The sequence below is a fragment of the Colius striatus genome, chromosome Z (assembly GCF_028858725.1).
Source record: "Colius striatus isolate bColStr4 chromosome Z, bColStr4.1.hap1, whole genome shotgun sequence".
Classification (NCBI taxonomy): domain Eukaryota; kingdom Metazoa; phylum Chordata; class Aves; order Coliiformes; family Coliidae; genus Colius; species Colius striatus.
Genome location: NC_084790.1, coordinates 7,662,723 through 7,690,005, shown reverse-complemented (window position 1 = coordinate 7,690,005; position 27,283 = coordinate 7,662,723). Strand labels below are relative to the sequence as shown.

Sequence of the window (27,283 nt, the reverse complement as noted above, 5' to 3'; positions counted from 1 at the left end):
GTAAATTTACTCCTGGGGGACAGTCTTAGTGATTTGAATTGAACTAAATTGTATGAATTTAACAGCATGGGTTCAGTCTGTTAACTTTTCAGAACAAGAATCCCTACAGTGTGCCCACTGCCCTGCAGACACCATTGCAGTATACAACCAGCAAATAACAACAACAGCAGTAAGAGCAGTGTCTGCTTGCATTTACGATCAGCTAAGGTTCAGGCAAGATATGCAGTTAAAAACTAGCACATTCCGGCTTTCAAAAAAAACCCCAATGTCCTCTTTTTTTTTTTTTTAAAGATTATTAAGCACATTTTACATTACATAACAAGAGTAATAACTGAGAATAATTTTCCTCCTAGATATAGGATTCAGCAATTTTGCATTTAAAAGCTGTATTTTTCTACCCATAGTGATGAAAGGCCCTCACCCTGTCACAAGTACAATTAGGTACATTTTAAAATCACTGCAATGCTCTGAAAGGAGGAATTTTTAAATGGGTCTTTGTGTCCATTTGTCCGAATCATGAAAACGTTTTTAAGGAGTAAATGACAAGACTTATTTCTATTTTCATCAAATAATTATGACATTCAAAATTAATAATATGTTGAGCTGAAAAATTGCTTTTTTTTTACAGTGAGAATTAATAATCTGATGAGCTAAAAATAATGCTTTATTTTATCTTCTAATTTGAATAGAGGATGTGGATAGTTAGCAGTGAGTATCCTAACTATTTGAGAAAAGTGCTTTAATCTACATCACCTATTCAAATTCCACCTTGGCTAGAAACATTATAGAAAGAAAAACCAACATAAGCTTGTTTCAAAAATATACCTCAGAGAAGAACCATCAGTACCGATGTACACTATAGAATGAAGTACAAAGTACTCATCAATGGTAAGTAACTTCTGCTTTCTTCTTACAGAACTAAACATCTCCTAAGCACAAAACATACTTATCCTGTTATTTTACTGATCTGAGACTCAAATTATTTTGCAAATTACTATTATTCATAATTTTCAGACAAAAATTCAAGAACAAGTTTACCAAAACCTATCAGCTAATATTTTTATTATTTTAAGAAATCAGGGAAAAATTGCTTACACTATTTAATTAGTTAATTGCAATCTACATACCATAATAAAACTACATCATAAATATATGAGCTAATCCTGCATATAACACTAAAAACCCAGTCTCATATAGTCTCACTATAATTAATCTGTTCAGAGGATATTTAAATGAACATTGAAGAGAGAATCACACAAACTGTAATAGTATATTCATAAGAACTTTGCTCTTAAATGAATATTTAATTAATTTTAAAACACTTTATGCCTTCTCTAAAGTTATTTTGAAATTATTTTAAGTTGCCTTTCCTACTGCATTAACTTGCTCATATTTTATTTGGTTCTCCCCATTTTTATTTGCACCGGAAAGCTCTGTGAACACAGTTAGTGGTAATGTTCATGGGTTTTTAATGAAATATTAGTAAACTGAAACTTTACTACTAATTTTCTCATTAGAGCAACTAAATATTAAATCATATGTCCACATCTTTTTATTAATTGCTTGCCTGTGACAAACCAACATATCAACATGTAACTTCGTTTTGTTGCCTTCTAATATTTTAGATGCAAATATAATTTTTTCCTCTATTAAGATCTTCTTAATCTGTAACTGACACTAAACTCTTCCAAAAAGCGGTAATGGCACATATCTACAACCTCCCCTAGCTTAATGGGAGAAGGAACACAATGGTGTGTTGATTACTGCAAAAATACTTCTGACACAGAAAAACCTCTGAAAGAACCAGTCATGTGCAAACATTATTCTTAATTCTGCTGCATGTCTCTGTGGTACATACATTATCGATTTTTTAAACATAGCCACTAGTATACAAAATCATGACTGATTTCCACTGTAAAATAACTCTAGCTAAACATTTTTACCCTGCTATGGTATTTCGTATGTATCCTAACATTCACATATTCTTTGGATTGCTGTAATATTATGTTCTAGGAACTTCCTACCACAAAACCCACTGCCACTTTCTTCTCTGTACTCTTCCCTGAAATGTTCACATAGCTCTTCAGAGCACCAATCAAAACTTTAAAAATAAAATAAAACCCATTTCCTTTATGAAAGCTGGATGACCTTTGACCTCATTCACTATTTAGAAACCCATAAAAGAATAGATAACAAATAATATGACTCACAAATTATCAATTATGAAAAATAATCTGGAGTAGAATGCTACAGTAACGCAAAAAGATGGATTACTTGTCATAAACCAATAAAGCTTTTGTTTGTGAATCCAATATCTCATTTCTTTCCTTCGTGTTGGGAAACTTAAAATGATTTTTAAACTGCATTAACTTAAAAAAAATGCAACTACCAGAAAACTGAACACCGAAAACGCCCCCAGAAATAATCTGTCATTTTTTAACCAATTTATATTTTATATCCAACTATCAGTTCTAAAAATCAAAAGTCAGCAGAGACCAGATCCATCATAGAGCAAAGAGAAAGTCCTGTACTTGAGAGGTAGTGGGGGTGTTGGTCCCACCATCCAGATCTTAAAGTGGTCTCAAAGTGCCATATTTGTCATTGCCAGGCAGACAACAGAATTTAATTAGCTTATAACTGCATTTTAGAGCACAGACGGTCTGTTCTAAAGCACTCCTTCTGCACCAGAATTCTTCAGGGTTTTGGGTTTACCTTTCTCTCTGTAACTTGGAGGAGGGAATATTTGGGGTTTTTAATAAAAGAAATGAAAGAGTGGACGTCTACAGAAAATAAAACAAATACCAGCCTTGTGCTACCACAGTGCAGTGTCGTCAGCTGTGGAGGAGTTACTCATGAAAAACTCGGCAGGTGATGCAGCAGAGAATTCACTGCACTCTCTGACTGACAAAAGACAGGATTGCTCAAATCAGAAGATGAAACAAGATGAGCTTTATTTCCACACAGCAATTACAAACTCCGTGCTCAGCCTTTTACCTTGCCTGCAAACTGTGAACCCAGAGCTTGTGGCACAACATTGAGAGAAAGATACCAGCAGGAATGCTACTGATGTTTGGAAAAATAACTGCTACCACTCCCAGTTCTAGATTAATTTGTGACTGTCTTTTCACATGTACCCTTTGCTCTGCCTACACCTGAACCTGCAGTCGTCTCTGGCTCACTAATTTTGTTCTGATCAAGCACAGACACCTGATTTAAAACACCACCAGCCACAGTTCTTAACTATCTTGCACTGTGAGAAACAGTTGAATGATTTAATTAAAATAATTTAATTTAAATTAGGCGCATTAGACATTGTAAGTAAAGGAGCAGAAGGGTGAGTGCAGTGATCCGGAGGCAATGAAGCATACTAACCAGAGATTCCCAGGTTCAGATCCCGGGGTCAGATACGCACTCCATGCTCCCAGCTTTGGCTGGGAGTGTGCCTGGAGGTGGCTGCCTCTGCTTTTGGGAGAATTGAGGAGCAGAGTTGTGTGTCGGAGGGGATTAACTACATTGTCACTCACTAATGACAGCTGCCAGATGATTAGAAACCACATTAAGTTCTTAACTTTAACTTTGCTAATCAGAAAGATCAAACTCCTACAACTGGATTTGAATTTTTCTTTTCGTATTAAAAAAAAGAAAAGAAAAGAAAAAAAGAGAAAGAATATGAAGAAAGTAGTTTGTATGTCTGCTACCAAATCAAAATGTAAGGCAGGGAAAAAACTTATGGTCATCGAAATGAAATTTCACACAATAAAATACTCTACTGATTTGCTCCAGCTTCAACAGCACCATTGCCAAGCACTAAATTCGCCAATGCCTTCAGGAAAAACAATTTTAAACAATTAACGTTATTTTTTTCCTGTCTAGTGCTAGCAATCAAGAATCAACCAGCAAAAGGGAAATTTTATTTTTAGCATTTTGACTTAATATTCTTCAAGAATTTGAGAACAGCAAAGCTCTTCTGCATTTACTGTGAGAAAGGGAAAAAAAACCCAGAAACTTGCAGAAAAATATCCGAATTTCGTTCACTCTAACCGTTCACTGGGCAGGGTGGTGGTCAAGGCAAAATACAGATATGTGCTTTCAGGAGAACTGAAATTTGGCCATATTCTCCACATAGACAGAATATTACTACTTCAATATTACTTTTAAATCAAATTCAAAACAGATGGTTAATGGTGAGGCAGTAATTAGTTTTTTTTTCTTTAAGTCTATGACTCTGATAAGGTTGCTTTCGGAAATACAAATGGTTACCCAATCCTGTAGTGGCTTTAACAAACCCTTACTTCTGCCTTCAATACAATGTAGACTCTATTTGCACCCATGCAGTACTAAGTTACAGATAAAGTTACAGCAAATTTGTTTTCTCAAAAAAGCAGTGAGGCCTAATATCCCTGGAGTAATAACAGCCTTGTCTTTCATTCAGGAGCAGAACTGGAATGATTTTCTCTCAGAAACAAACGTTTCTTGCAGTGACAATAGAGCCGTTCTTGCAGGGCTGAATGGGACACGTCTCAGTTTGCAGGTGCCGAGGTGGGGAGGCGGGAGGACCCTGACCCGGGCAGGCAGCCTTGATGTGGTGGGTCACTCCGGTGTGCTCTGCCACCCATCAGACGGGACAGCGGACTTCGCCGCTCCCAATGAACACAGGAGTATGCTCAAGAAAATCAATAATTTATAGAGAGGTATCTTGCTCATACTGATGGAAGTGAGGCAGCTAATAAAAACCCGAAGCAGTCTTGGAACAAAGCCAAAATGTCTCAAAAGGTTAAAAAACCACAACCCACACCCAAAGTGATTCTCGTATGTGAAAGGAATACCAACATAATAATGACCTACCAGCACACTAAAGTTATTTTCCAAATGCTCTAGCTAATAGACTGTGATGAATAAATAACTTTTTAATGTGTTTCACTGGAGTTGCACTGGGGAATACTAATATCCAGTATTAAAAACACTACTCAGATTGATGTGAAGCTCTAATGCTATGAAGACAGAAACAAAGCTCAAACAAGAGATTTCTGTAGTTACCTCTTCTTTTAAATATATCACTCCAAAATGTTTCATGTTTACTTGCTAGAGTATCGTAATACTATTGCTAAGAGATGAAAATCAAGTACATTCAGGGAATAAGCATTAAGTGTTGTTAATGTGGCCTTATGCTGTTAATCATTATCTTGGGAAAATTATATTGTGCTTTATATACTAATACTGTGACATTTTTATTAACTCATAATCCCTGTGCTAACAGTGGTGCTTTAAGCAAGTAATAATTAAGATGGCAGCAAATACTAAAAATACCTTCTTTTAAATTTTTCAGTCATGTTAAGGGATACAGTGTCTGCTAATACAATGCTAGTACAAAAGATTCTTTAAGGGAAAATAGCTCACCACCCCCCCCAAAGAAATCTCAAAAATACTCATTCTTCCTTCATAAAGGAAAACAGGCTTAAATAATCATTAAACATTGCCCTTACAGTATTGATCACGCATTTTCAAAGAAAGTAGCCAATTTTACTTATTAAATGTACACTTTTCCTGGAAATTGAAGAATTTGTCACTGGACAATAAGAGTTTCAAATATGTACACCTGTGCCTTCTGGTTTGAAATAAGGAAGAGATTTTTCCTATCCCTTATAAATGAACAGCAGAGAGAGACAGACCTCCAGAGAGACAAGAGTAAGAGTAGAAATATCACACAAGCTAACTTTATTAAGATGAGAATAGTCCTAAAAGGAGCACCTCAAGCTAAACAGACACCATGCACTCATATACTCAAAGACTGAGGAGAAATGTCAGGAAAGAGCAAAAACTCATGCACTAGTCTCACCGGGGCTACTATTAAAACAGAGATATATCTTCAGCTTAAGATCTTTACTCCACAAGTTATGATTCAGAGAAGACATATTGAGTGCAGAGAGAGACAGATATGCATTAATATTGGCTTGATTTAATTTTTTTGTAATCATTGCTTTCCCGAGTATACAATGCCACAGCCTGTAGCACCGAATGCAAAACATGGAGTCAGTATATCAAAACAGAACTAATTTCATTCATTTTTGAGCACCTTTTTGTGTTTTTAATGGGGTCAGGAAGTGTCTGTCTCCGTTGATTAACGACCAGTGTCTACTTACTGAGGCCAGTCAATTAGAACTGGAATATGTCTGATCACAGCTACTCTACAACTGTGGAGAGAAAATCGTGTCTCCTCTTCAGGTGGTGCAACACACTAACTGCCCAAAAAGTTCCAATTGCATAATACCAGTTGTAACAGCTAACTTTGTCCTGCTAAAAATAGCTGTGAGAGCAGTGGTCAATCGCAAGTAAGACTAAACTATGTCATTTTTTTGCTTTTGCAAATCAATGGGTTCTTCTTAGAGTACTTGTATCTCTAGAAAGGAGTTGGTATCTCATAACTTCAGGGCTCGAGTAATTGTGCAGATGTTATACGTGGAAATGTACAAACTCCATGGATCTGCCATGCTGTTGTAATTCTATTCAGTATCAGCTGTAATGATTTCATGTACAGTTATTATTATTTTTTCTCTTCAGTAGCAATCTCCATCACAATATTAGTTCTCTCTACTGGATGTGTTAATATTTATTCTGGAATAAGTAAAATCTACCAGTGAAAGCAAATAAATAATGCTATTCCATTATGTCTCCTTGTTTATTGTAAAGTAATAAACAGATTTGGGGATACAAACATCTATCATTTTTCTTTTGAAAATTTAACAAACAATTTTAAAACGCTTTTTATATCAAACAAGTGTATATGAGGTTCGTGGGCTTTATATTTCAAGGTCAACTGCAATTCTTCTTTCTTGCAGAAGCTAAATCACTTAAGCATAACACTTGGTAAAAATTTAACATTCCACCCACACCCTGAGTGTTTCACATCTTAAAAAACTATCTAGACAACACTGTTTCCTTCATTATTACTGAACTAAAAGGATCTTCAAGGCAGTTTTTGCTCTTTATATTGCCATGACCCCTACAAAAAGTTAGTGTGCAATGATGACCATTGCAAACAACCAATCTTTACCAATAACACAGCTAAAACTATGTCGGAATTTTCTTCACAACTTTACAAGTTTCAATTTGGCCTTTCATTAAGAAATTTAAGCATCATTCCACCTAGATAATAATCTGCTTGATGTTGCCTCGTCACTGAGACAGATCTGTAGCTGTTGCCACAGGCCAACACCCAGGAGAGAAGGGGGAAAACAGAAAGTTCAGGGAAGCATCATTTTTTCCTGAAAGACTGGATTCAATCCTAGTTCTTCAGGTTATGGAAAACTCCCTGGGTGGAAATTATGTTTACTCTGATTAAACGATACAGTACAGATTACATTAACCATGTACTGCATAATTTGTGCCTAATTTAGAAGGAAAATAGAAAAATCCACTAAATACTTGTAAACTTCTCAAGTATTCCTGTGTAACACTGCACTTTAGCGGCTTCTCCCCTTAAGATTAAGATGGTCTACCACTACACAGAGAGACACATTATCTCAAGCAGGACAACTTCTAGTGCCACTGTTTTTTCACATCCTATCACAAGAAATTTTCCTGAACTGCAAAAAAAACCGGTTTTCCTAGTTTATTTGTAAATGGACAGTGCCTTCTTAGGGCTTTCACACAAAAATGTGTGAAGAATTTCAGTTGAAATAAAGCTTCTTGCATGGAAAGTCAACCTCATACTGATGAGTAAGGTAGAGGGGCCACAAGAAAGAGGACTGTAGAATGACACAGTCATTTTTCACTTCAATTTCTTACTGCCCTGAGAGGAACAGACTAACCATTCATTTCTCCTGGTAGTTCTACTAGTTCTCGATACCACCATCACAAGCAGCATCACCACCAGCTCATTATTTCCAAATGGGAAGTAAGCTTTCAAACTCTCCCTGGTCCAAACCAGCTGTTTTTGGAACAGGAAGCATGCAGCACCTCTCCTTTGCCTAAAACGCAGGATAAAGCTGTGTGTGGCAGGTAGTCCCTGTTTAGGAAAAATGGAGAAATCTTGTCATGCAATGGTTACTTAAGGGTGTTTTAATTTCAGGCTTTACTTACAACACCAATAAAACCAATCTCTGTTGTGCAGCAACAGGATGTGCAGTAACTTGGTAGAAACAAAATACATTCCAGGCCTTTTTTATGTTAATCATCTGGATTTCGTGTTCTGCAATCATAACTAAAATTATAAAATTGCATGTTAAACAACTTAAGCAATAGGATTCCTTAAAGTGCATTAGGAAGAAACCAGTAGCTTTATTTCTGAGTGGGCTGTCCTTTCAATGTCTTTTGCACATCATACTTTCTAAAGTTTTGAAACAACACTTCTCTGTTTGATTTTCCTTACTTGGGCTTTTCTTAGTAACATGTGTCACACCTGGTTATTGCATCTTTCTTTACCACACTGAAACTTATTGGGAAACATTATGTGACATTGATTTAATGCTTCAACGGCCCAGTAAAATCAGTGTGCCCCATAGTCCTTCCACTTCAAAGCAAACTGTTTTAATACCTACCTCTGCTAAAATAAAAAGGAAGTAAAATACTTTTTGTAACATAATTTTATAATGTGTTGGTTCTCGTATGACTCATAATGAAAGACGATGAAAAAGTAAGATACTTTATAATCCACCCATATGTGCTATTAAGGTAATGAAAGTTTAAATGGCCAAGATTTCCTGCAATGACTGTGAAACAGCAACTCAGGGAACCTAATGATGATGGGGCATACAACTACTTTTTCCTCAGAACACCTTTACAGAATAATCACTCAAATTCACTATCAGTGCTATCTGAAATCTTTCAAGTCCAAAGTTCTTTGTTCAGGACAGCTTTCTGCACTGAAGACGACAATGCAAGTGAGAATACATGATGTAATGCAGGCCCTCTCTGGACCCACAGCCATGCTGGGTCCAATGCCACCACCCTGCAACTCTTCCAGCAACTGTTAGTTCTGTGGGGGTGCCATGGGAGCAACAGGCAGCTTGCTCTAGGCCAAGACTGCAACTCAAAGTGGCTGCCTAGGTTTCTAGTCACGTCACTGTGGACAGAGGAAATGGAATCTTGTTTATAGAACTTCTTTGGCAACAAAAAACCCAGGACTGTAACAGTTCTTAATCAATTTCTATAACTTCTGATCAACCACACTTTCGTGGATCAGACTTTTTTGGTGTATCAAGCTATAAGAGCATTCCAAAAGCTTTGAAAATCAAATACTTTCAGTAGGGAGAAAAGGAAAATAGGTGGGAAGAATGGTCTGGCAGTGGAGTCCAAGACTCAGGATACCAGTGCTCATTCTGCTGTGTATTTCTTGTTTGACAAATCATAACATAGAGAAAGTATTCCCCAGCACTGTGTAGCTGTTTCTGAGATTGAATGCTTTATGATTATGAGGAACGTAGAATGGAATCTAGGTAAGTACCTAAAAACAGACATGTAGGTAAAACAAACACCTAAGCAGCTAGTCAAAGTGTCTAAAGGTAGAGCTGGTGCCATTTTAGACACCCTGGAGTGGGTACCCACCTGGATGGTGATAGTAGAAGAGACACAGAACCTAATACAGACACATGCCCTTCTGGAAAAGGAACTGAGTGGCACACAGAACGCTTTATATTGCAGCAAACAGCACCAAGTCCGCACTTAGGCAATGAATCACACTGCAAAGTGTGTTTAGCCAGTAAGCATTCACTCTGAGGGAAGTAAAATGAAAGTGATTTTTTAAAAACAAATTAAAATTTACATATTGTCTAGTCTTTATTATATCAGATTTGCACACACACAGTGTGTTAAACATAAGATGTGTAGTGATGACACAAAATATTTTACACCAGCATCATTCCTCAACTTTTACAGGTAAGTACAGAGGGGTTTTTTAATCACTGACAGTGCTGGTATGTTCCTTTGGTATGAATAGTTAATGGATTTCAATGGTCATATATACCAGAATCTGCAATATTTTTTGTTTTTCTTATCCCATTTTCTAAAACCTGGCACATAGTGTTGTCAAGTACTGCAGAAAGCTCAAATCCTGCATCAGAAATGCAACCTGCATCAGAAATTAATCTTGTACCTGGCCTTGCCACTGAGACATCACTTTACCTCTGCAAATCTCTCTTTTGAGAACTGTCAGTTTTGACAGCAAGAAGAACATCTGGAAAGGCATTTTTAGGATGTAAGTAGGTTTTGCAGATAGCTTGGTAGCACTTCTTCCAATTTCAAATTCTATACAACAGGTAGTAAAGACAATCTGGTGGGCTCCTTCACCCAGGTTTAGTAAAAAATAATGTAAAGGTGTTTATAAGCTATATCCTCAACAATGGCAAAATCTATGACCTCTCAAATATATATGCAAAATTTTGATTCTCTTACAAGTACAGTGGGAGGAAAAAAGGAAAATACTTAGTAACTAAAACAAGTTCCAGTCCTACCATTCTATGAATTCTATGAAGTACATTCCCATTCCTGACAGTATCAGATCAAGTTTCTCCCAAAACAGAATCTCTGTCTTACAGCTTTGAGTGAAAGTTCTTTCTGAAATACACAGTAGTGATCATTTCCCTTTTAGACAGAGAAAAGCTAAGCAAGTTGAAAAAATTACTTCACTGTCTCATTTCCTGCTAGGGATTAGCTCTTTTTTCTCCTGTTGCCTTCTCAGTTTCAATTAATTTACATGACACCACCACAACTAAATGGTATATCTGCCAGAGAACACTTAATCAAAGGCTAGGGACACTATTATGTCATTTTCACATATAAATTGTGTAAAGTTAGAAGACAAAGCGAAGGTGAGTTAGACCTGACAAATGACTTGGGTGCAGTGTGAGTCATTTTATCAATATTTCAAAGTCTAAGAAAAGAAAAGCATTTTCTATGTGCAGGCAAACGCACATATAGAAAGAATCAGAAGAATAAGAATAGGAGAACAGGAGAATGTGCTCACAGAAAGCATTAATTTGGAGACTACTGAGAAGTATGTGTGTGATGGGATGAGAGTACTCTGCTTCCAAATGAGAAAGGAAACAAGTTTATTTTATGAGTAGCAGTTAAATGTTCAAGCAGGCAATTAAAGTGCTTTACTGAGGCCATTTTGGGATACCAAATACTTTGAAGATTATATATTCCCTCATATTTCATGTTCAATGTTCCTCTAAGTAAAATATGTGGTTCCCTTTAGTTACTCAGTTATGAATTGTACTTTAAAGGCAAGGGGACATTTTTGATAATGCACATCTTAAACTTTTCATTAAACTACCAAATTTAAATTCTACCTTTTTGTGCACTCTGACATTTTTGTCTGGCATTTTCATTAATTTTGCGACATACATAAATGTAGCTGAAATGTTAACTGATCAATACTTTGTCTCTCTCATGTAGCACTGGAGCAAAGCTCCCCAAGGACCACGCAGCAGTACAGAAATTAAATGTGTAAAATATCAAATGTTAATGTTAAACACAGCAGCACTTACTGTATAACGACTGAAAAGGCTAAAAGAATTCCAAATGGACAGATGGTAGCACAAATTATCTACAATCACATTTAAAGATTAAAGTTTGTCCCGTAAAATAATTCATTGACTCACGTTGAAGTGTGTCCTTTTACTGATAGCTCAGTTGTCCAATTATTTTTGTGCTCATTACAGTGAGAAATGACAGTACTGGAAAAAAAGAGTGTACACTTTTTTCCCCCTATGTTGCACCTACTGACAACTGCAAGAACACAAATGTCTGGTCAAGAAGCTGATGGAAATTAGGCCCAATTTAGTAGACATTTCAGTGCCAACTTTTGCATACTATAATACCTGAAACATACCATATTAATTACTGAGTTTGAAACTATATAAAAATTAACTGCTAAATAATCCAAAGGTCTGTTTTTAATACAGAAAATCATGTGAGTTTACGGGAAAGGTGCTCTCTGTGCATTCTATTATTTTTCATTGTATCTGGGTGCTTAGGAAGCATGAACACAGACAACCAACACATGCTTGATCAGCCTCTAGACATAACAGGGCTATATGTGATATAATAAAGTTGTTCTGAAACAGAAACATTTATATAACACAATTTATTTAACAGGAAATAAATGTGAAAAAGGAGGAGAGACTATCAAATCTTCTCAAGGTTTAAATCCAAAGTCATATTCTGGCCAGATGAACCTATATTTCATGAGCTATTTACAAATTTTTAAAGATCTCGAAAATAAAAGCTAATCATACATTACAGCTATATTATCATGAAAATATTTTTTTAAAAACGCCTGGGTAGTAATTATTCATCTGCTGTGAATTGTTGTAAAAAAAAAAAAAAAGTAGAGTCAAGACCTTCAGACAAAAAGCCCCAGTGAAGGTGATGAGCTTATGAAGTTCAACAGAAACAGGTTTAGTTGAGGAAATGCATAACTTAGAACATTGAAAATGTAACTTCTACATTTCAGTACTTCTAGGTACAGCTTGGGCAACACCAGTTATTGAGCTGGTGGTTTTGGGTAGATTGGAGAAAGAACTATCCTAAACCTTTAATAAAGCATTTCCTTTCCTAAAATGTTCGAAATAATGTAAAGGTTTGAGACAGCTCAGTTCTAGGGTATAAAGAACCAGCAAGCCCTTTCAATGGACAGTTGCAGTCTCAACAACTAGCATGGTGACCTTCCAAGAAGAATGACTTTAAAAAGAGCTGCAGTGAACCCTTCAGTTTGAGGAGAGCGTAAAGTAGACAATTGTAGCTGATTACAGAGTCAAGGCCTTCTGTGGGTTTCCAAGACTAGTCTTCCTTTATAGATCTTTCATTAATTACAGTTAACTTACTACATTTCTGAAAACTGAGCTAGTCAGTCAGAATTTCTTCATATGTGGTTTTCTGTAACCATGGCCCCCTCAGAAGTACAGACATGGAGTTAGATACAAAAAAAAAGTACCTATAATTGTAACACCAAGAACTTGGGACAATAAGAGATCTGGAAAAAATATGTATGTATATGTAATTACATCTGTAATTACAAATACATTATATGTATACATATGTCATTTGTGTAAAATTGCTGTAAATCTGTATCAGGACATTATCCATCAAGGCACATCTTCAAATCCAACAGGAAGGAAGAAATGGATAGTTTAAAAGTTTATTTCTTGTACATTATTTATTAGTCTGCCTAGAAAGCTGGAAAACTCCAGAATGGCCTATTTCTCATCTTTCTGGCACTGACATTTCACTGTGACACCCTCCAAGCTCTGGAAGACAACTTCAAGAGGAGATATGATTTGTAGAATAGTGAAGAGGTGAAAATGGTACATATAAGTACAGCTTTTTTAATAGAATCCATTAAATCCCAGCGTAACCTTAGTGCGAGCGTAATTCAGCATTTCCCATGAAAGTGAACCACTCTCAAGAATTTTCAAGGGCTAATGGCTATGAAGCTCCAGAAACCCTCTAAATCCAAAGCTTATAATCATGACAGAAGGCTCATGCAGATTTGACTTGGGTAAGAAAAACTTATCAGCATTTCACCCAACAGAAGAATGAACTGATCCTTGAACAGAGCAACATCAGTTTGACAAGTACAGGATGCACTTCAGATGCAGACTAGGAACACATCTGTGAAGTCATAGCACTGATGCAGACAAAAAACTAAAGGAAACTAAGAAAAGTGGGCTTTTGCCATATCACTGAAAATATATATATATATCAATATATATATATAAATATATATATTCATATTTATATATATATAAATATATATAATATATATAAAAATATATATATTATCATATATGTATATAATATATATATTCATATATATCTATTCATATATATATAAACAAAATTAGGAACATGTTTCTATTGCAATACACTAGAACTACATGAACAGATTCAAATTCTTTTATATATTTCCAAATACTTTTTATGACATTTAATTTCTTCTGTGATCAGAAACAATTACAATTTCACAGCCATACGAATTCTTCCATAGCCACAGTAGCACACCATGAGAAAGAAATAATTTTTATTTGCCCAGCAAATAGGATGCCTTTCCATTTTCCTTCTTCCACTGATGGCAGGTGATTGTTTCACGTTCATATTAAAATCAGATGTGCATAGTCCAGTTTTTATGAATTAGAGCAATAATTGCAACATGAACCTTTTGAGTTTTATGTAGAAAAATCATGTATTTTACCATGAAATTTTGATCATTTTAAACTGAAATAACAACAAATCATCTCTCTTAATTAAACAGTAGCAAGTACAGTTAGTTTTTTGCACATAGCATGGTTACTACAGATGTCAATAAAGGTATAAAAACCCTGAGTCTGATCAACACGTGTACCTCCTGTACTCTTGATAAACATTGCAACCAAGGATCGACAGCTTGCTGCCATCCTTTGACAGGCTACAGGGGGATTTAACAAGTCACTTAGTACAAATCGAGCCCTGTTAGAAGAAACTTCTTGCAAAACAGCATGATTCAGTGAGACATCAAAGTACTCCATTTTACTACTCCAATGTAGCCAGCTCCAGTGCCTGGTATGATGTCTCCAAATTTGAGGCATCTAAGCAAACTAGAGGCACCCAAACTAGAAGTACTACTGCAGGCTCCCTCTAAAATTATTGACAAGAAGACTGAAAACATTCCCTGTTCATATTTATGGTGGAGAAGCTCATAACTTCAGAGCTTCTGTCAACCTCATAAGTTTAGACATTGAAGAAAAGTACGTCCACGCGTACACTTTAATTCCTAATGGGAATCCCTCTGGCAAAAACCAAACGGGGACTCTGGTCCTGTTTGCAGTTCAAATGATTTTGAAAATTAAAAAAATATTAATCTAGGAAACACAATGTAATCTACAAATAGGGATTGAATTTTCAAAACATAACAGGAAAATAAAAATTACTCTTATGAAATTAATGTTTATGGAGAAACAGTAGTTTCACTGAAATCACTAACTACTAATTCACTGAAAACTGAACTATGACTGGAGCTTGACATCTGAAAGGTATTTGTTTGTTTGAAATCATGATTTTGGTGTATTTTAGTTTGGTTTTGGTTTGGTTTTTTTTAACCAAGAATACTAAACCTTAGGAAGGAAGTAACTCCTTACTCTAGGGCTTTGTAGTTCTAAAAAAGTTACAGGCATAACATATATTGATATGTGAAGGACAAGAAAACATTGATTTTATATTCATGATATGTTAAAGTACTCATGAAATATCCTAAAAAAATTTCAGAGTAACTATGCAATATACAAGGGGGACAAACAAAATGAAACAGAAGAAATCCATGAGAAGCTCAAAATAGATCCATAGTTCACTGACTGTATTTTGTGTTGGTACAACTGTAGATAAAAATCACCCACCTTTCTATCTTGTTTGTGTGACATTTTAAACTTAATTTCCTTTTTCTTAAAAAAAAAAAAAAAAGTGAATAAACATGACTTCCAGTATCTTGATAAGAAAGTTTTGAATAAAAAAACCCAAATAAATCAGAACTTCATACATCAACACCATATTATCTCTCAGACAAGAACTCAAATACACCGGGGTAATTAAGAATAATACAAAGAAGATCATACCAAAAAAGCAGCAAGACTTCTTGGGGGAGACTCCCAGTTGAAGCAACTGCTAATGTAGTAGGCGGCATTTAAGAGCACCATCATAGAACGCTTCATCCGTCTAAAGTTTCTTGACAGTAGCTGTGAAAAAGATGAAAAAATGAAAACCTCAAAAGCACAGAAGTGGCTCATGATTACAGTGTATTCTTCATTCCGGTGAAGACAGAAAATAATGTTAAGCTCTCTAGGTCACAAATTGGAAACCAGAAAATGTGTTAGTTGTGTCAGTTGATATTTGTTGAATGTAATGGTAATTGGTACACAAGTTATTGAGTTTTAAAAAGCCACTTGCAAAATTTCATGAATGATTCTATTATTAAGATTTCAGAGTTTTATTAAGTAGGCAAGACTTTATTGTCAAGCTCTTAACAAATTTTGCCCCTCCTTAATAAAAAGTTGCTGTACAACACTAACCTGAAACCATGAAAATTACTGTTCTAATTAATTAATATCATCTTCACCCTTTACATCTCATTTTCCTTCACTTGTAACAAATCTGTCTGCTGTGATGTATTTTGCATGTTAAACATTTATCAAAGTAACTTTAACTGCATACATTCAATCTACATAGAGAGGAGATGTAATTTGCTAGACTGTGATTCAGAACTCTTAAATCCTCTGAAATGGCAACACGTTTGACTTAAAAAAAGTGAAAAATACCAGTGAGTTATTTGTGTAATGAGTAGCAGAGAAGATGCTAAGTAGTTAAGTCACATTTACTCTTGTAAAATACAGATGTTTTAAAATACAATTGCATCAGCCATATATAAAGTTGTGTTTTTCATACTTTGAGTGGTGGTGTGGTGGGATATCCCATGAAAAGTAATTTTAAAAAAATCAACTCAAAGTGGGTGTTTAAATTTTACTCGTCTTTTTCTGTTTTGAACGCAGGTGGAAAAATAAAACTTGAATAATGGCCTCACTGTTTCTTTGCTGGAATAGTAGTGCAAAATGCAAGTTTACAAACTGCACCAGTCACAATAGTAACGAAAGAAATCATTGTCCTATTGGAATACTTTTAAAAATGAAATATACCATTAAAACTTATACAAAATTCATCCAGAAAATAATTTTTAAAACTCCGTGGTCTATAAGCTTTCTGAAAAATAAAAAACACTTTTGAGACCTCTGCTTTTTAACTGCCGATAAAATAAAAAGTACCTTGTTCCCACAGTCCAACCTAAAGCCGAGTTCTCTCCATGTAAAATACATCATTTGTGGGACAAGAAAATTGAATCAAAAGTAGTTTGAGTGGAAAAAAATATAAAACAGGTATTTAAATATTTTTTTACAAAGACATCAAAACTGTGAGTGGCGAAAAGATCCAAAAAAAGAAACAGGGTCCAGACATTTCCTACGTGCAGGACTCTCGAAAGTAAGTCAATTTTAGCCTGCTTTCACCTTTGATTCAAATCTCACTTAACTAACTCATAAAAAATTTGGTTAAAAGAACGATGAAACACTGTCTACCCTGCAACAAATGGAGATCTTTCGGGTCAAGGTTAACAGCAAAAATTTATGCAAGACTTAGTTTACGTGCACCTGCGCTATAATCTGATATGTGTGGAACCTGATGGTTTCAACTGTGTTCTTATTCACGTGTTTCATGGAAATTAAGCTGCAATTTATAGAGGAGATACAATAAACCTGTGTATTTTGTTTCTGCCTTTTCCGACCTATCATATTCTTTTGTAAACAGGTAATGAAAATGTTATTCTTTACCCTCAGAGGTATGATACCAGATATTTGGATGTGCACACTTGATATTGAGGCTTTTGGAAAGGATTAGTGTTTCCTTACTCTTTACCTGTTTAGACAGTCTGTTTTCCTCTTCAATGTACTTCTGTTCTTTGGGCATTAAGGTTCGTATGCTGGCTTTCACCTACGCATTAAAAGGCGTGTCAGTATTTCAAGTTTACTCACTCCTTACTAATAACACATGCTTCAATTTGCAAAAATTACAAAGTTTCAAAGTCATGGCTGCCAAGCCCACCACAAATAAAGGTACACAGAGGCATGAGTTGCTGCTCCTGACATTAGCAGCAGTAGCAGCGGGAACAGCAACAAAAAGAGTGGGTGTGCCAGGCAGTGGCAGAAGAGTATTCTGTAGTATACATCAAGGTTTAGAGAAAATGAGGAATGACAGAAATTCTCTACAAATCAGGAACAAAAGCTTTCATGAAACTGAACTCTTTAGCAGTACAAAAAAGCCAAAGTTAAGACTTACAGCATTAAAAATCACATCTATTTCAAGATAGATGACCCCCTTTGTTGGCCCTGTCAGCTGCTTGTTTTTCAAGACGTAGGCTTTCTGTTCACCATTTTGAATCTGCAGGAAAAGGACATGACAGCCGTCTGTCTCACGGTCTCCGCTGAATACACCCCCCCGGTGACCCCTGACCCCCAGCTGCTGAAACTGACAGAGAACCCAAAACAACTGTGGCAAGTCTGACAAGTACCTGTTCATTACCAGGACCGAGTCTGTCAGGAAAAATTAACTATCATGGGATTCAACATGGCCGCGAATTGAGTATGTTAAAATTTTAGTGTTCTTATTACAGACCTTGGTTGAGAAATGACAGACACAAAGCTGCAAATCTTTTTTTTTTTTTCCTTATTTCTTTTTTTTTTTCCCTGCTCCCTCCCCCTTCAGTAGGAAAAATTCAGAGTGGAATGTCAGGTGCATGAAACTTACAGACAGCAATGGTATAGCAACTTTGCCTAGAAAGTCAGCGCTCCGATCGCGGTCTTCGTCGTAAACTGTCACTTCAAGCACCGAATGGATGTCTTTAATATTGCTACAAAGGGAGAAGCACACACAGAAGAGAGAAGAAGTCACCTACACCAGCAGGTACCAAGGACAAAAGCGTGAAAGGTTAACAGAAACAGATACCCATCTAGTTTTCCAAGCCATGGCAGGGAACGGAACTTCAGTGAGGCATCCCTCTGCATAACCAAACCTTTCTCTAAGGGCTGCAGCAAACTCTCTCTCTCTCTCTGCAAGGCTTTCACAGCAGACGTTTTCTGGAGGATGTTGCTTTAAATCTCCTACCTGGGCTTTGCACTGCAGGATCTGCAAGGACAGATCTGCGCAGGGGAGCACTGGGGGATTTACAGACATGAGCAGCAGAACTGACAGCCTTTAAAGACTATCCCTTAAGCACTACTCTCCTTGCAGTGATTCTTACTGCAAACACTGTGAAATCTGTAGGTTTGCAAATCAAAACACTTACGAGCTCCAGGAGAACATCCATGCACTGAGAATGAGCTCTTTCATTCTACAATCCTTGCTTAATTACAAATATACAATAGTCATTACAACAAATTAGGAACAAGCGAAATGATTTGTTTTTTGGCAGCTACCATTTTTTTCCTGCAGGCTATTAAACAGTGCACCACCACACACAACAAATGTAACCGTACATTGTAAACTCTTGAGTGAAAAACTCGTATTTCTTATTCAGATTAAAAAAAACCCCAGAGTTGTTTGAAAGAATTCATCTTTGATCAAATGTACAGCCCAGGAAAGATGAATTCAAGCAAAGCAGTTTAACTTCAGTAAAATATACATCTCCAGATGAAAACAGATTGCTAGCCCAAAATTAATCTACAAATGTGACGGTAAATAAAATAGTCAGTGTAAATATACATAGACGAGGTGTAAACTCTCCTTGAAGGCCTCCTGAGTTTTTCCATTTGATTCCTGATTAGTCTTTTATCCTCCACAAAACCAGGTGATTTCTTATACCAAGAACACTGTTGAGCAGTAGAGGTTGATTAGTTATTGGCTCTATTTACAGATAATTAAAAATAAATTAATTAAGAATTTAGTGTGATTCAGCAGACATAGAAATAAGAACTACATTAATAACCTAACACAAAGTATAACTATTGTGAGATTTTTTTTCTTTTGTCCTGAGTTCATTCCCAAGAGCTCTCTGCAGGGCAAGAAAAGCTGCAGATGCCAAATACACAAATGACAAATTTAGAGGCAGGAAAAAAAAAAAAAATTAAATCAGACTGAGTTTTGACATCAAGAGCAAAGCATAGGCCTTTCCTTTAGGATAAAGTGAAGTATGTGCACAAAGCTAAGGCTTCTAGTGGCTTTGCAGTGGATTGTTAGCTGATTTCAGCAGCAGAGAAACATACAACTGATCAGTTTTCTACCCACTGGTGTTACATCGCAGTCAGATAGAGAGAAGCAGGGAAAAAAAGAAGGCAGCTGAGCAAGACAAATAACAGGAACATTTTGTTGGTGGAAGACTTTTTTCTATTTTGTCAGAGACTTTTATTGTCTTTAAAACAACTGAAGGATAAAACAAACAAACAAACAAACAAACCTCAACTGCTTCACTCCCCAATAAATTAAATGTTCAGACAGCATTTTACCCAATAGCTGCATTGTACTAGCGTGATACTAGATGGTACTGTGAGAAGTGCAGCTGCCAAATGAAAAGAACAAGTGGAAAGTATCTGATTGTAATTCAGAGAAGTATGATTGCATTTGAAATTCCTTCTTTAATAAAGTTACCTAATGTGTATTAAAGTTAACAACCACATTTTAATGATGGTCACAATTACAATATCCTTTTTTTTCCACCCAAAACTTCAGGCCCAAACCTGGTGTGATGGATTTGTCCCTTGAAACTCTCACTGAAGCTAGCAGGAGTCTGGAGCATTATTCATACCTTTAAAATGGTATCTCTTCTCTATTTTTTTTCATGTTTTTAAGTCTCAAAAAAGTATTCAGCTGTTTGGTTTAGAAATATCAGAATGACATCATATCTTTCTTCAGAATCAGCAGTAGGTATCTTTGATCCACAAGTACCTTTCCTCCAAAACACTGTCACTCCTCCAAAAAAAACTCACACAAGCTCCCTTTAAACACCCAGAAATCTAAACACCTACAATGTGAAGATTTTGTTCCACTCCGGATTGAGGTTCTTGTAGACAGTATGTGTCAGCAGTCTGTCATTGTTCAATTCAACTACACAAAATGGGTCACTTTTACCTATAAGAGAAAATTCAAAACAAAATTTATGAAATAAGAAAACCCACCATGAGCAAGGTTTAAATAAAGATTAGGTTTGCTTTTTTTTCCTTTAATTCGGGCAAGTCCTATGGTCTGTATTATATTCAAGATGATCATAACAGGCTCCATAATCTATAAATATTCTTCACTAAAAGAATATTTTTTGTCTTTAAAAAAAAAAAGAAAAAAATCACCATACAGACTCTTCTGATGAAAAAACAGCATGTTCCTAAAAGATGCCAAGCACCCTTCTGAGACAGCTATGAAAACTTTACTTTAATGATGCCAATCCTACATTGACTGTAATGGTAACATTAGAGCATTTTGATACATAGGAACTGTATTATTCCACATTATTTGTAATAACAGAGCACCTATGATACTTATCCAAAGATTACTATATTCTACATGTTTCACGCTGTACAAATCCTCTCCCCAAAATCAAAAAGTCTTAAAAACTGTCTCAGATAAAAGCCTAACACCGGAGAAAATGGGCAAGTACAATTAAACAATGAGACGATATCAGCTGGAATGATGGGCTCTAGTCTCAGCACAGCAGAAGCTCAAACGTGGTTGAAATTTTTGTATACATTAAAATACAATGAAGTAGCTTTGCATTTATTTACAAGAAGGTCCCTCAGCATGAAAGTCACCACAGGAGAAAGTATGAAGATGCTGTTTTGAAAATGTAATATGTAGATAATGGAAGTGTCATCCTGGATGGGATATGGAAGTTGATTTTTTTTTTCTTAAGCTAAAGAATGGGAAAAGGAAGTGTGTGTGGGGAGGTGCTCCTGCACGTGAAATAAGCACCTTAAAGTCAATAACTGCAGGTGATTAGTGCTCAGATATCAAGCAATGAGCAAGTAAAATTATCCCAACTGAAAGTTTACAAGGAAGATGTGAAACTTATACTATTTTTTTAGACATCCAGAAAATTAAAGCTTGTATTTGGAAAAGAAGGAAAACAGACACCATAATCTCATGTTTAACAACAGCTTGCTAATAAAGGAACTCTCCAAAGAGAGAGGAAGCCTAGGGTTTGGGGGAAACCTTGACATTTCCTGGAAGTGCAAGAAGGTGTTGTAAGTTAGATCCAAGGAACACGCATGATGGTAGAGGCAGTAACAAAAACATGAAGGCATGGTAAGAAAAGAGTTGCTATAAAGAGACAACAAAGGGAAGAACGCATGGTTTGGACCAAATTATTGAATGCATATTTCAAATGAGGACAGTAACGACAACCACAAGAAATGCTGGCCAAGACAGACAGATGTCATCTCTCTTACCAATTTTGATTTCCTCCAGTAACTGAAAAGTACAACACTTGCCTTTGGCATAGAATAGAAGGGTATGCAATATTTTCATGTAAGGCTATAAATATATGTAAGTAGAAAACTGTAGAACACATTGTTGTTCCTAGAACCCAAGGGAACTTTGTCTGATAGAAATTGAGTTGCATATTACAGTGGTTCATCCTTGTGTGTAGTCTTTCTTTGGACCACAAAGTGAAACTTATTGAATGTTGGCACTGGCCTTCCTCAATCAAGTCCAGCACAGTAAGCAATTCTATTTCACAATGTCTTCAATAATTCTGTAATGCTTTGTCATGCATTATAAGAAGCCATAAATTGAACAGCTCAATGGGGCTACGTTAATGATATTAGGGCGGCATGTAATTTGTTTCATACCTTATACAAATGACAATGAAATCAATATTTAGACAAAGCTGTCTTGGGGTCACATCTCCAAACTGCAGTATTGATTCAGACTACATGAGAGGTTAATGTGCATATTATTAACTGTAATGATAAAGAATAATTGTTTTAATGGCATTGTGAATTACAGTTAGAGCTGATGTTTACCTTCTCTAGAAAACAATACACTTCTGAATCTTTCACATTAAACTTGAAAAAATGATTAATTCATTAGTCAGCAGAGATGAATGTATCACACGTCTCAATGTTTCCCTACTTCAGAAGCCCAAGAAGTGGTAGGAAATTTAAAACATATTTATTCAGGTTCTTTAGGTTTTGGTACTTGAAAAAGAAACACTCAGAAAGTGTTAAAACAACAAGGCAGAATTGACACAGCAGGTGAACTAGATGATACTACTTTATCTCTTCTTTTAAAGTATCATCATACGATGGTACAATGAGATTTGTGTTTAATAATAGTGTATAAACACAGGAAAATGCATTGCACTACAGAAGGCCTCCTTCTGTAAACAAAGAGAAAGTATTTACTACATTCATTTATTTTCTGCATCTGTTGACATGCACTTTCTCAGTGACTCTGCTTATAGATTTATATGGCTATCAATCCACTTAAGAGAGCCAAATAATATGTAACATCAATCACAGGAGTCCTCGATCAAAGTCAAGACAAATGGTTTTCAGAAACAAAATATTCCCCTCTCACGCTCAACACTTCATGCCTCCTCTTCCCTCCTAAAACTTGAAAATCAAATTTGACAAAAGGAAATATTGTGAAATGGTACAAAGGCAGGCCCAAATATTATGGTTGACAAACAGAAATTTCCTGGCTGTGAACATCTCTACTAAGGAATGCTGTTTTTACCATATGAGGGGACTATGAAGTTCCAATATGCAAAGTCCTTCGCCATTGCCTATGGGCACTTCTTCCACATGCTACTCTTAACCAAGCTGAGTATCTGAAAGGAAACATTCCTCACTGATGTGCTAAACATATGGTATGTGCAAACATTATTTGGATACCAACCCAAATAACTGAGCATGATCCAGAAAGACTAAGTCGAAGTAATATACAAGTACTTGGTGAAACTCACATCCATCTGTCATCTTTAAGTTCTCATTATTAGAAAGAATGACTGCAATCCTAAATCTTACCGACAGCCACGACAACCTGCTGCATTGCAAGAATGTTCAAAATAATGCAATCATTCCCAATGAAAGCCTTAGGAGAGCACTAAAATATTAAAAGATGCTGTCTTTAGGTCTCTTTAGTTACTAGGAGGACCAAGGAAATCCAGAAACTTACAAAGTATATTCATCACTATATTATTCCAAATCACTACCTGAAGCACAACATATATTCTAACCGAGGCAGTCTCAGGCAACTTCTGTCTAATTAATGTAACTAGTGATTTCAAACAAGAGATAGATAAACGGTTTTCTTAAATGGTTTTCCTTTTATACAATCAAACCACAAGTATTCAGAAAAATATATGCTGTCCATCTGGCAGTTCTAAAAGCACACTTAAAAACCTTTGATTAGACTTCTCCTACTTAAGCTCCATTACATTGTTCTAAATTACGTTGTCATCATAAGGTTGCCTTTCACTACTAAATCACGTCTGTCATCTACCGCCATATGCCACCTGTCATATGTCAAGAAATTCTACCCAAATCTTTGTGTCTACTGAGGATCTTCCAGCTGCCTCCCTGCCCCGTGTCTTTTGTAAGTCTCCAGCTACTGTTCCAGTGTTTTTAGAGATACTTAACCCTATTGATCACGACATACACAAACTCCTCCTAACTCAGTCATAAATGTATGCTTAGGGCTGGGCTGGAGTAAGTTGACCTGCTTAAGGCACTTGCACATTAAAAGCATGCTCCTAGCATCACCAAAACCAGCATGAACGATTTTGAGCAATCCCATGACCTCAGTGGGATCAATCACTATTACACCTAGCACTTTAGAAGGAATTTGTGATACAAGTAGTAAAAAGCAGTGAACTACACCTTCCAACTTAGAGGAGTCAGACATGCAGAAAACTTCAGTAAGATGCAAACCAAATCTCATAAATGCATTCTGTTGTTGTAACATCTTCATGCTATTTGGACTCTACTTGTGGAATCCTAAGGGCTCCGGAACAGTCAGGATTACATAAAATACACAATACACATAATACAATAATCTGGAAGGGAAAGCAGCTCATCTTTTACTGGATTTCCCTCATGTTTTTGTCTCCTTTATGCATTGCAGACATTGAATCCCTGAGAATAACTCGTAGAAAGAATTCCATTTCATAATATAAGCTAGAATTTAAAAAAAATGAAGATCTACTTGTCTTTTGAAGCTTCCTATTTTATTCATCATGACACATGTTGCACCTATGCAATATCTTTGTTTGTGCTATGCTGTAACACATTTAATGTTTAGATAGATGGCTAGACCTGAGCACAAAGTGAGATCACTTAGATACAAATACTCTTCTTCAATCAGTACTGTGTCTCTCACATTGCATGCTATACATACATTAATTAAAATATTAGTATTTTAATTGTCACCTTACTTCTCGGAATCACCTCATGCCCCAGACGACCTGTACATCCATCAACTGAAATCAGCCCAACTCTACGACATTGGTTAAGCAGCAAGAGAGGCTAATGAGGAATTAGACAAGTTATTTGTTATTTCCTTCAAAACCCTAATTCCCCCACAGCCCTGGAAGTCTTTCGCAAAAGAAACAAAGTCAGTTTGGAGCTCAGATTCATTATCTGGATCTCAGAAGGCCACCCATTAGAACAATTTCCTTTTCCTGCAAGTAAACAAAACACACTTTTACACCATAGAAAAGAGACCTAAATAGACCTTAACTGCTTCTCAAAATATTTAGAAAATAAAAAACAACTTCTGCATAATTAAAGCTTCTGAATTTTCTTGAGTACCTACAGCACCACATCAGCCAACAGTTTTGCTGTGTTTTTCACTTCGAAGTTTGGTAAATGTCTTTTTCCATCAGTTCAAAGGACACAAGACTTTCACATTTGAAGATCATCTGGCTCACTGTGCTGGAAATCATCAATAAGCACCAAAGGTGTTTGTGAAACCACCTCACTTGTGAGCTAATGTTCTAGGGCTGGTGGGCTGGTCTTTGTCCAGTCTAGTGATTATTTAAAACAACATAGCATTTGGTATCATCTCAAATTCCACTCTGAAAACACTGCTTTTGCACAACAGATTTTGCACAAGATGCTTTTGCACCAATTCAGACGCAATTATCTGTTGTGTGTATAAATATGAACTTTATCTAAATATTAGAGCTGTCAAACTGCAACATACTGCAATTTATATTCCTGGGCAAGATAAATAGCTATGTCCTTCAACAGTCCCTGAGGAGGAAGTTGTCCAACATTTTTTTTTCTTGGTAGATTATTTTCCTACCAAAAAATTCATTTTGAGGCACAGCAATTCTTCCAAAAGGTACTTCAAGTCAACATAGCTGCACTTTCACACTCATTTTGTAGCTCCACTTGTACATAAAGCAGTTTTCCTTGATGAAAAGCTATGAAAGCTTAAATTTATATTTCTTGCTTGCCATGTTTAGAGGAAGTAAAATTGCAGTGTCCTTTTACTATAAAACTCTATTCAATACATGCATTTGTCTCCAGAATACTGCATGTCATCTGCATATTATTCAGTTAACGGTGTAAGTTTACATTAGTAAACAAACATGTAGAAACAGATGATTCCCTGTTTTAGAGAGGAAAAAATTACCAGTGTACAGTCATAAACATCACATTTTCCCATTTGCAATCTTTGAAAAGCCGCCCTATAGAGAGGAAAAAAAAAAAATCAGAAATACCATCAGTCACTGTAGAACAACTTTTCTTTCTTTCTCTCTTTCCTTCTTTCTTTTGTTTCTTTCTTTTTTTCTTCTTTCTCTCTTTCACTCTTTCTCTTTCTCTCTCTCTCCAGGGCTTCCACAGACTCTTGCAAGGAACTACCATTGATGCAATTGCTTTTCAGAGTAGACGAAAGCTAAGAAGCATATGGCAGACCTACCTGTCCCCTGAAAACTTATTGCACTTTATAAGGATCAACTCACATGGGACAGCAGATAACATGGGGCAAGCTCCCCATGGAAGTAGCTCTGCCATGACTATAGAAAGCCTACATTACTTCATTCAATAAAAAAGATGTACAGATACACAAATAATTTCCTAGTTTGTGTCTTTGACAGTTTTTTCAATAAAAAGAGTCATGTGGCAGGCTAAATACAGATTGGCATTTAACATTTACCTGCCACTGACTGGTCTGTAAAATTATATCAACTGATGGAACTCCAGCATTGGCTAGGCTATGAACTGATTTTAAACAAATGGCTAACTCTACTCTGAACTAAGGGTTAGATGATTTTTTGCATTGGTCAAATTACATTATCAAAACTGAACTCGGATCACAAAGACTACTAACAATGTTTTGGATAGTTTAAAAATTTAATAAGGGACATAAATTCCATTTCTACTTTTAAAAGTCATGTTCACAAACTACAACTTCACAAAGTTCAACCAAGTTTAACCTGGTTATGAAAGCTGAAATATTGTTTGAATATTTCATGGGCTATTATGGTTCTTCCCTACCGCTGGCCATGCCTGTCCATTACAGATCTAAGTCTCCACAGCCAAAAAGGGCCTTTATTTTTGGGGAAGACAAGACAGCCAGTTCATGACTCTGGGGGGCAGTGCCACTTATGCAAACACTAATGTCACTAATGTTGTTCCAAGCTCCCTGCCAGCCAGCTGCTTGCAACAGAGCAGTCGGTCTGACCTTTGGCCAGGAGGAGGAATGGCTCAATAGCACAAGAAACTGCCTTATCTAATGGATTAAGTACAGAACCCAAGCCAAATGCCAGCTTTGA

At 36.1% G+C, this 27,283-nt stretch overlaps 1 protein-coding gene across 1 annotated transcript in view; it reads right to left on the bottom strand.

Moving 5' to 3' along the window:
- Positions 1-27,283, bottom strand: part of MCTP1 (multiple C2 and transmembrane domain containing 1) — a 285,266-nt gene that overhangs the window by 82,524 nt on the left and 175,459 nt on the right. The window contains exons 11-15 of the mRNA XM_062017784.1: positions 20,532-20,634; positions 18,319-18,421; positions 17,851-17,952; positions 17,431-17,505; positions 15,585-15,704 (exon numbers count right to left, since the gene is read on the bottom strand). Of these exons, the coding sequence (XP_061873768.1) occupies positions 15,585-15,704; positions 17,431-17,505; positions 17,851-17,952; positions 18,319-18,421; positions 20,532-20,634 (503 nt within the window). The remainder of the gene's footprint in view (positions 1-15,584; positions 15,705-17,430; positions 17,506-17,850; positions 17,953-18,318; positions 18,422-20,531; positions 20,635-27,283) is intronic.